Raw genomic sequence first — 10,435 nt, 5'->3', positions numbered from 1 at the left:
CGGCGCTGGCCGAGGGCCCCAGGGCTGTGGCGGGAGAGCGCGGGCGCGTCAGGGCCCGGCCGGGCACCCTCGCCCCCGCTGTCCCCAGTCCTGGTGCGTCACACGGGGACGCGGAGACCCGCGGGAACGGGGTGGCCGGGCTCTCCTGGTTGCAGTACCCCCCTCCCTGGATGCCTCATGTCACCAGTAGGGGCGACAGGGCACACGCAAACACGCGTGCGCCAGACTGCGCTGCCACTCTCCCTGCAATCCTGAAGGCCCGGATTGCTTACAACTGCCCAAGACCCAGTGTTCATTCCACGGGGGCTCGCGGAGCCGGGTAGCAGCCTGTGGGGCACTCCCTCCCCCTACTGCCCACCCGTCTGTCTGAGCCATCACACGGGCCAACCGGGGAAGTCTTACCAGGTGGGGGGCCCTGGGCCCGCACGTAGCTGCGTAGGGTGATATCTGCAGAGCCCCCGGACTCCAGTGGGATCGGGTGGGTGTGGAAGTGGCGCAGCATGTCAAGCACCGACTGGAACCACAGGTGCTGTACGTGGCACTGCCCATGGCTGTTCAAGGACAGGCGCAGATGCTGTGGGCACAGGTGGGTGAGGTCAGTGGTAGGGTCCTGGGCTAGCCAGTGCTTTGCAGGCGCCTCTGGGGGTCATTACCATTACAAGTACCAAGTCTCCCAGAGGCCATATGGGGCTGTGTCAGGGCGGGGGCACCTGAGGCACACTGAGTCCTAGGGGGTCACTCCTGTAGTGACGGTGGGGAAAGAGGGGACAGAAGCATTTAGTCCCTATGCTAGGAGCACAGGCATCATGCCCTTTGCACCCTCATCTCTAGTCTCCAATGGCCCTAGAAGGTAGAGATTATAGCCCCCGTGTTAGAGATGGGGAAACTGAGGCACAGGGAGGGAGTGACTCTCCCGCAGTCACAGAGCTAGGAAGAGAACTCATTTGTGTGATTCTCTCACCCCGGCAGGCTAGGAGTCTGCCTGCTGTTCCTGCAGAGCCAAAGCCCAGGGTGGGGGGTAGGGGGGCAGCAACAACCCTGAGTGTAGCTGGGGAGGAGTGAACACATGTCCTTCTTCATTGGAGCATGAGGAACAGGGCTGGTTCCTCCATGGGTCTCCAGGGCCCACATGACAGGTGCTTCAGGGGGGAGGAGCCACAGGCCTGTGGTCTCTAGTGGTGAGCCACAGGTCTCTGGCTTCAGCCCTATTTTGTGCAATGTGTGTCCCACAGGAGGAAGAGTGGCTGTCTCTGGGGGTGTGTGTGGCAAAAGGGTCAGAGATAGAGGGTTTCAGGGTATGCATGTGACTCCAAGCCCAGGAGGGGAAGCTGGCCTGGCTCCCTGCATAAAGGACAGAAGCCCTGGGGGTGGAAGGTGGTCCCATGAGTGAGTTCTGCCACTCAGCAGGGCCAGAAATTGCCAGAACAGTGTGGCGGACCCAGGGAGCATTCCTGGCAGGCCAGGGCAGGGGCTTAGCTGGAGAGGAACAGCATAGTGGGGTCCTACCACAGCCTCAAGTCTGGGTAGGGCCTTTGAGGGCACAGGCCTAGCTAGGCAGAGCTGGGCCTCAGGGGGCAGGTGCATCTCAGTTTTTGGGAAAACCTTCCAGACATTTATTATCTGAAGGTGAAAGGAGCTGCTGAGGAATGCAGAGGTCTTTCTTCCTAGGAGGTGTGCATGCGGTAGGCCGGAGATCCTGCCCTGTCCCACAGCTAACGTGTCAAACCCTACATAGTCACCCAGCTCCGAGAGGGCAGCAGCGGGGGCGAGTTCAAGGCTGGGTCATGCCCTAGGAAGGAGGGGAGCCTCCCACCCTGCTTCACCACCTCCCACTGCCCCTCCCCACCATGCCCCACAGAGGGCTGGGCACCATCCTAGCTTCTGGCTTGGGCATGAGTCAGATCCAGGGGCTCCCGGGAGGCCGCTTGGGGCGGTGCTGGCCCCGAAGTAAACTTCGGGCTGCCAGGGACCACGTTAAGCGCCTGGTTGCCAGAGGAACTGGTAAGGGCTGCTGCTTTCCAAGGAGGTGTCCCGGGGGAGGCGCTGCCTCTTCCAAGGAGAGATGCCCGGGGAGCCAGGGGAGGACCTGTGCCAGGCCATCCGGGGGTTGGGACACTGACCACCAGAGCAGGCCTGGAGCATGAGTCCCGGGGTGCCCCCTCCTCCAGCAGGGACTGATGGGAACCGTGTCCTGGGAGGAGCCAGGTCGGGTCTGTTTCCTTATCGGAAATTTGGGATGCGGCGGCGGGACGGGGCGGGGGGGGCGGTTAGCGGGGTTGACGTTCTGGCCCATTCTGGTCTCATTGTAACCACAACCCACTCCCCTGCCCCAACATCGTTTGACTTTTCTGTCATATTTTCCTTTGCACCTTATTATTATTAGCACATTATTAGCACACAGTGTCCTTCCTCAAGAGCCCCCCATCTGGGCGTACTGCTCCCCCGTTGCTGTGCCCCGTCTGGATCTCCCTTCTTCACCTCGAGGATTCTCCATCCACTGCATGCCTCAGGTCACTGACCCCTTATTCCGGTTGGTGGGGGTCAGGAGAACCCTGCACAGCAGGCCTGTGGCCCAGTCTGCCTCCTCCTCTCCTGCCCAGTGTGTATGTTCCGTGACCCTGGGGCTGCCACAGGCCTGGCTCAGAGCTGGGGCCTGGGGGGGGGCGTCGGTGAACTGACAGAGCAGGGAAGAAGAGGGGCTATCTGTGGGTGGGTGGGGCAGGAGGGCCTTGGCTGACCTTGGCCCTGCACCAGTGTGGCTATGGGCAGAGACCCTCAGAAGCCTTAGTGGTAAGCAATCCCCAATGCACAGGGTCAAAGTGAAACACTCAGGAGGGCCTGGCCTCCTGTGGGCTCAGCCCCCAGTAGGTGACTTCCCCATCTGGATAATTAAGCAGCCACATCTGGGGCTGACTGCACCCTCAGGGAGGTGTGTGGGGGGAAGCAGGTGGGGTGAGGGCACGCCTGTGGGAGGTCATGCCCGCTCCGGGGGCACAGGTGCAACCTCAGGACCAGGACCAGCTCAGGACCCCTCCCTCGGGGCTGGCCACACCGCCCCGTGTGCCCCTCCTCCCCGGCTGACTTGCCTTGGCCTTGCCCTGGAAGTTGAAGGTCAGCACGTACTCCCCAGGCCGAGTCTCACTCTGGCGGATCACGAAGAGGCCATGGCTCCGGGGCCCACCTGCCAGCACCAGCTGAGCTGCCCTGACCCGCGACAAGGTCCCGTGGAACCAGGGATAGTCGGAGAGCTCCAGCTCAGACTCAGCCTCCGGCTCTGGCTCGGCTCCTTCCTCCCCTGGAGGGGGACAATAGAGTGAAGGGCATGGGGGAGCAGAGGGGGTGAGTAAATCAAAGAGATCCAACAGCTTGTGGGGTATTTGCATGGAAAATGCTGTTTGAAAGATCTTAGAACGAGTCAGGGAACCAACCCGACCCACAAGTTCAGCGTATCAGGTAAACTGAGGCCCAGGGAGACCGACTGTCCTGGAGTTACGCTGTCAGTCAGCAGGAAACCTGGGAACAAGTCTTGTCCCCAACCCCTGGTTTCAACCCTTGACACTCCACTCCTTCCTCCGAGCGTTTTCCATGGAATCCAGGGCCTGTGGGAGGGATCACCTTCCAGGACTTGGCCACAAAAGCCAGAACTACTGAGTTGCCATGCAGTGTTCCCGGTGGGATGGCACGTCATGGCTTCTGAGGCTCAGGAAGGGCCTCAGAGGGAGACTGAGGGCCCCTGTGGCCTGGGTGTGTGTGTTGGGAGGAGGGCAGGAAGGAGGCCCAGGGACAGAAGACTGTGTGCACACCTGTGTTATTGCTGTCCCTGCTGCTGCCACCTGGGGACTCCAGGGTCTCCAGGAAGGTCTCCAGCGGGACATGGACCAGGGACTCCCCGATGCCATCTCGAGCTCGGCTGTGTGGAGCTGTCACCACGGCTGCCACTGTCTCTGGGGGCCGGGGCAGGTCCCCTGCTGGAGAAGTGGCAGGTGGGAAACGCATCGGTCTGTCTGGCCATCCGGGAACCAGCACCCCCTCTAACCCTGCCCTCCACTCCCCCAGCCACCTCCGCCCCCACCTACCGTCCGTCAGCAGCTCGCAGCTGCAGGAGGCCACTCGGCTGGCCAGGCAGCCTCCCCTGGCGCAGGACAGCTCAGCGTCTTCTTCGCTGTCCCTGCAAAGGCAGGAAGGCACAACCGTGTCCCGCCACAGGACTCAGACCCCAACCACCAGCTGCTCAAGGATGCTGCAGAGCCCCTCGATAGTGGCTGACAGTCCATGGCCAGCAACAGCCCTATCCTGCTCGTCTGGGTCCCTCTGCCTCCATGTCCCTCTGTCCCATACCATCAGCTTGCTCTCTGGCCACCAGGGACATGACTGGGCCATATGGAGAGGTCTCCAAGTGGGTGCAGTGCTCCTTGAGGCCACATGAGCCCTGCCCACTGACCTGCAAGGGGCTGGCCTCCTGGGACCCCAGGGGCTGTCCCCCAATGATGGCAGGGCAGCTCCTTTCCCGTCCAGCCTTTGTCTCCCTGTCTGTGACAGGAGGTGTCTGGGACCCTACCAGCTCCAAAACTGCAAAGTGAGGCTCACCTTCGATGGGCTGGGGGAGAGTCGGCAGGGCAGATGGCTGGGAGGGGGGGCAGGGGAGGGATTACAGCCGTTTGAGAGATGGGGTGCGGGGGGGGCCTGGAAGGCACTCAGGCCTTTAATTGTGCATCCTCAAATGAAGCTGTTAATTAGAAAGCAGCAGCCCCTCCCCCTGGCCTGGCTCACCCCATTCGCCAGAAGAGCGGCTGCCAAATGCCCGGCTGTTGGCTGGCCTGCCCCTCCTACTCCTGGCCTCGGGATCGCTCCTGGATCATGAAGCCAGCCTCCCTGCTGCTCCTTCTCACACAGCTGACCATAACTGCCCTCTGCTTACTACTAGCCATGGCTCCCCACTGCCCCCGACCTCCCAGCTTCCCGGGCTCTCATCAAAGCCACCCTCATCAGCTCTACATCTGGCTACCCAAAGGGCTGGACATGGCCTGCAAGTCCCAGGTCCTTGCACCCCTCCCACCTTTGGCTGGGTGGTCCCCGCTGCCTGACTCAGGCCTGCTCTTCCTTTAAGTCTTGGAGGAAGGCTGTACTTCTACCAGTGCACCTTCTCTGAGCCCCAGGGCTGGATTCGGGGCCTCGCCTCTGTTCCGCCACCCCTGGCCCTTTGGGCTCACCCCATCACTGCCCATCTCCTAGTGGTCTCAGATTCTCCTGGAGTAAGGATAAGTCTCAGTCCAACTTTCTCCTAGGTCCTTAGGCCCTGGCCCTGTGGAGCAGGCCCCAAAGAGCCTACTGGGGCTGGGGGTACGGATGGGCCTGGCCAGGACTGCCATGGGAAATCCTCCCATCTCCCAAGCTCAGCTCCCGCCCTTGCCAGAAACCTCACCCTGTAAGGGGGGACCACGGGCACCACCCGGCCAGGCCCCCACCCCATCCACCCATCCTGGGGCCACCTGGGCACTCACCCGGGGTCCACGCAGCCCTGGATGTCAGCCACCCATGAGTGCTTCTGCAGTGAGTCGATGGTCTCCAGGATATACTCGGCTCCGTTCTCGACCTGGGGAGGGGGTGGCCGAGAGTCCAGCCCTCAGCACAGGGCTGCAGACTCCAGGGCAAATGGTTCAACCCAGCCCTCCACCACGGGGGCTCACTGGTGCAGGCAGCAGGGAAGACAGTGGGGTCACTGCCGGGCACCACCCTGAGCCCAGGCCAGGGTCCCGGGGCAGAGCCTTGGCCGCACTTTCAGCAGCCCCTCCCTCCTGGGCCCAGCCATGGGCATCACATCCAGCCCCACTGAGCTCAGGTCCTTGGGCCCGGGAGATGCAGCCTCTGAGGAAGCCACACGGGCCTGGGACCCCGGAGATGGGCTGGAAGGGCATCACAACCCTCAAGTCCATGAAGGGCTGGCTGGCCTAGCACATGGAGCTGAGGGGCTCCCATACCTGAGTGCCTGGAACTCTACCTCTGTGGCCGGGCCACTGGGAGAGGCAGTGCCCAGAGTATCACCCTGCCCATATCTGATGACCTCTTCCCAATGGCCCTGTGAGGGAGGCGGTAGGTTTTCCCCATTTTACGGAAGAGAAGACTGAGGGTCAGAGAGGTCAGATGACTTGATCACAACGGCACTCAGTGGCAGCACTGGGACCTGAACCCAGCTCTCTGTAATGCCAAGGCCCCGCACTCTCAGCTTCCAGTGAAAATGCTGCTCAGACTTGGGAGGGGCCTCAGAGACCATCTTCCGCCTCTGTCTGACTAGATGGGGGAACTGAGGTCCAGAGTGGGGCTGGCAGGTGAGGCCCTCTGCCTCAGGGGTCCTGGGCGCAGTCAGCAGCGCGGTGGCCAACCAGCTGTCGGGAGCGAGGCTCTGGGCCTGTCTCCCCCAGCAGACAAGAATGCCGGGCAGGGAGGGACTATGTCCTCAGCCCCCGGGGCCTGGGGTGACTCAGGGTACGGGCTTGGCAAATGTTTGCTAAATGAATGAGGGAGTTCGTGGCTAAACAAACAGGGACGAGGAAAACATAAACCCAACAAGGTGCCTGGGGAGGAGGATGGGGGCTTCACGCAGCTTCGGGTGGGTGGAACCAGGCCTCCTTGGGGACTTGGCTTCACAAACGCCCAATGCTTTGAGGAGGCCCAGGGCCACAGCCCTGGCAGCCTGGAGCTGTGTCCTCAGCAACGCAAGCAGGCCATCCCGGTGAGGCGGAGCCTGGGAAAGGGACGAGCTGCCCCCAGACCCACTGGGGTGCCTCTCCGCCCACCCTCGGTGCCTTTGTAGCCTCTGTGGAACCGGGCAGGTTCCCACACTCCAGTGCCCAGAGACGGGGGGGCATTTGCATAACTGCTGTGGGTTGTGGGGTGGGTATATGCTGGTTCCAGTTGGGGAAGGGGGGGTGAGGAAGTGAAACCCAGGGGAGCTTCACTGGGCCAGGAAGAAATGGGAACGGGGGGCCCCAGATGGTGGGTGACACCCACAGCCCGCGGCGCTGTAGCCCAGGCCCGGATTCAAGGCCTAGCTATGTGCCAGACATCTGTGTCTGGTCCTGGGGCCCGCCACCAGAGCGCCCTCCCTGGGCCCCGTGGCTGGCTCGTACCCTCTCTCCCGCTATGGTAGCCTCAGGCTGTGCCGCCCAAGGAGGAGGTGGCCCGGGACACCCAGGGCGATTCGTGGGGTCGGGGGTGGGGCTCACCTTGAGCACAAACGTGTTGTCTTTCTCCGGCATCTCCAGGGGCATGGTCGTGCGGACCTCGATGATGGCCGACAGAGGGATGCTGACCTTGGGCCTGGAGGCCTGGGGGGCCAGAGGAAGGGGCAGTGAGAGAGTCACCCGGGGTCTTCTGAAAGCCCTGCACCCTCCTGCCCCTCAGAGACCAGAGCCGCCCTCAGCTGAGAGCACCACAGCGGCCCAGGCACAGAGGTGCTCCCGGCTCCAGTTCACAGATGGGTAAGTTGAGGGAGTTTCTGGGAAACAAAGGAACCTCCCCACAGAGTCACACGGCAAGTCACAGAGTTGGAACCCAATTCTGAGTCTCCCACCTCTTAGCCCCGAGGGGCAAACTCCACCCAGGCTGCCCTCCTGCCCTGTGTACCCACATCTGTGGTTTTTACATTTTTGACCCTGACTCGTAGTAAGCAACAGATCTGACAGTGTGACCCACAACTTATGTACTTAGGTAAAAACGTCTCTGAAACAAATGTCTCACCAGATGGTATTTATCCTGTGTGTGATGGGGGTAAGATAATTTCTAGTTCACCCCAGTTCATTTGAGAAAAAAAATGCTGCCCTCCCCCTTTAGACCAGCCTCTCCAGAGCATGTCTCTGGAGTCCCTGACTTAGAACAGGGCTCCTGGGGCAGGGCAGGGCCATGTCCCCGGGGGGAGGAAAAGGGACCAGTGTGGGGTTTAACCGAGGTGAGCTGTCAGGGCCCCAGGGAGGGCCGCTCTGTGCTTGGCCCTCCCCACTCTGCTCCAGAGCCCCTGGCCACGGCCCTAAAGTCCCCCAGGGCTGGCTTGAGACTGAGCTTCCCGGCAGTGCTTGGGCTCCAGAACAGGGACTTTCTCAGGAGGAAAGGGAAGGGCCACACGTTGGGTGGGCAGGCTGATGGGAATTCCTGGTAGCACTGGCTGCCAGCCAGCGGGGGCAGGGCTGGACTTGGAGTGGGGACTGAGGGCTTCGGCGGACCGGGGCAGGCTAGCCTGCCAGCCAGCGGGCCAGGGGGTCATGGCCCCGGGGTAGGGAGAACAGACACTGATGGACGGTGCAGGCCTGGACTGGGGGCTTTGGCTGGGCTCCTGCTGGCTGGAGGTGCTGATTCCCGTGCCTGGCCTTTGAGATGCGGCCGTCCTCGCTCAGTAAGTGGCTGTGACCCTGCTCCGGCCACACGTCACCACTCCTGCTCCCTGGCCGGCGGTGCCGGACCTTCAACCTTTGCTCCCTCAGCTCGTGCCTCCAGAGATGCCCGTCTTGGGGCCTCTGCTCCTGGTGGACATTGATGCAGTCCAAGCTTCCCCTGCTTCGGGCCCCCAGAGGCCCCAGGGCTCACTCCACTGAAGTTTACCATCCAGCCCTGCACATGCAGGCTTCTTGATGGCTCCCCAACAGCAGGGGCCAGGCCCACTGCTCTCTGGCTCCCCGGGGCTGTCCTGGCGAAGCACTACGGGGGCACCTGAGGTCCAGGAGGCTTCCTGCAGGATGAGGGGGGCAGGAGATCTGGACCGTGCATGGGTGAACAGAACTAAAAGGTGTCAGGAGAGGGTGTCAGCAGGGACGCCCTGTGCGGGTTCACTCACCCTGGGACCCAACATCTGCCTTCCGTGGGGCTCACTCCTGAATTCACAGACACTTCCTTGGGAAAAGGAGGGTCCGAGGCCAGATCAGGGTTAGGAACCCAGCTGCCTGCCTTCCCCCAGGGTTGGGAAAGTGAGCCCCCAGGAGCCCTGCCCTCTGCCAGCGGTGAATGGTAGGATGGGAGAGACTAAAAGAGAGGCCCCAGCTGCTGCACCCCCTCCCCCAAGGGCAGTGGATGCTATTTAGAGCCGGCCAGCTGTAACTGCCACTCAGGCCCAGAGGCATGGAGCCCGGGGCCTCTGTCCCTGCCCTTTGGGCGACTCTGGGCCAGTCCCACCCCGCCTCAGTCTGTCTGACAAGTGGTGGAGCTGGGCTTAGTGGTCTAGGATTTCTCTCAGGGGCCTAACGGTGGGGGCTTGGCAGGGAAAAACCCCTTGGGAAGTCTGGGTCCTTCGACTCAAGGGACTAAGTGTGTCCCCAGGGAAATCACCTCTCCAGAGTTTATGCAGCTCGTGGGCGCCCCGCCTTGGGGAGCCCACACCCTGCCCCTCCAGTGGGGAGAGGCAAGGAGGCGCGCCCAGAGTCCAGACAGCCTGGGAGATGGAGAGAGGCGAGAGGCTCAGGGTGACTAAAGGTGCCGGGGAGTGGAGTGGGCCTGCGGTGGGGGGGAGGGCCGGGTGGTTCTTGGGGTGCTGCCAGCTGCAGCCCCAGCACAACCTCCCACCTTTCCGAACCTCCCAGCACACAAGCAGCTCCCACCTCCACACTCCTCCATTCTCAGGACCACCAGGGTAGCGGGTATAATTAGCCCAGCTCTGCCGCCCACCAGCTCTGTGACTCTGGGCAGGCCACACCTCCTCTCTGAGTATTCCTTTGTTCTCTCTTCTGTGACCTGGGGACTGTGATGCCCACCCGGCAGGGAGACTGGGGGGATGAGATTGTGCACCAGGTTTAGGGTTTGGCATGTGGGGTGCCCTCAGAAAACGGGTACTATTGTTATAATTACTCCCACTTTCCAAATAGGGCATGTTTGCCCACCCAGAGGAGGCCCATAAGCTGCCCCCAGGGCTCTGATGGTGAGCACCCAAGTTGGGGAGGGGGCATGGTGCACCCAGGGGACCAGCAGTGCTGGTGACAGCTAGAAGCTTAACTTTCAAAACCTGGGCCGGGTAAGGGCCACCCACCAGGGGCGGGGCTGCAGCCTGGGACCAACACATCTCAGGTCCCCTCCCTGAAGGTGCACCGGTCACTCCTGTTGGGGAGGCTCCAGCCACCCATGGGCCCCAGATGAAGGATGGAGGAGGGCAGGCACCCAGGCAGGGGGGACCCGGAAGCCAGCCCCTGGCACCCTCGGCTGCCCCCCAGGCTGGGGCCGGCGCTCACCTTGGGCGGCACGAAGAACTCGAGGCGGAAGCGCTCGCCGGCCACCGCCCTGCGCAGGAGCAGGCGGCACTTCTGCCACTGGGCCGTGCCGCCTGGGCCCGCGGCCGCGTCATCGGCCACCATGAAGCGCAGCGCGCCCTCTCGCTGGATGTCCACCAGCTCCACCTTGGCCGCCAGCGTCCGCGACAGCCACAGGCGCCGAGTCCACTTGTCGCGCGGCTCGGCGGGGG

General features: G+C 62.6%; 1 protein-coding gene across 1 annotated transcript in view; it reads right to left on the bottom strand.

Moving 5' to 3' along the window:
- Positions 1 to 10,433, bottom strand: part of SH2B2 (SH2B adaptor protein 2) — a gene marked incomplete at its 5' end in the record, with an annotated part of 10,900 nt that extends 467 nt beyond the window's left edge. The window contains 8 exons of the mRNA XM_034669535.1: positions 5 to 24; positions 403 to 574; positions 3,087 to 3,295; positions 3,804 to 3,965; positions 4,077 to 4,168; positions 5,502 to 5,593; positions 7,224 to 7,325; positions 10,206 to 10,433. Of these exons, the coding sequence (XP_034525426.1) occupies positions 5 to 24; positions 403 to 574; positions 3,087 to 3,295; positions 3,804 to 3,965; positions 4,077 to 4,168; positions 5,502 to 5,593; positions 7,224 to 7,325; positions 10,206 to 10,433 (1,077 nt within the window). The remainder of the gene's footprint in view (positions 1 to 4; positions 25 to 402; positions 575 to 3,086; positions 3,296 to 3,803; positions 3,966 to 4,076; positions 4,169 to 5,501; positions 5,594 to 7,223; positions 7,326 to 10,205) is intronic.
- Between the last annotated feature and the right edge of the window lie 2 nt (positions 10,434 to 10,435).

Source organism: Ailuropoda melanoleuca, chromosome 10, assembly GCF_002007445.2.
Source record: "Ailuropoda melanoleuca isolate Jingjing chromosome 10, ASM200744v2, whole genome shotgun sequence".
Taxonomy (NCBI): Eukaryota; Metazoa; Chordata; class Mammalia; order Carnivora; family Ursidae; genus Ailuropoda; species Ailuropoda melanoleuca.
The sequence above is the reverse complement of the archived record's forward strand: the minus strand, read 5'-3'. Positions and strand labels throughout refer to the sequence as shown.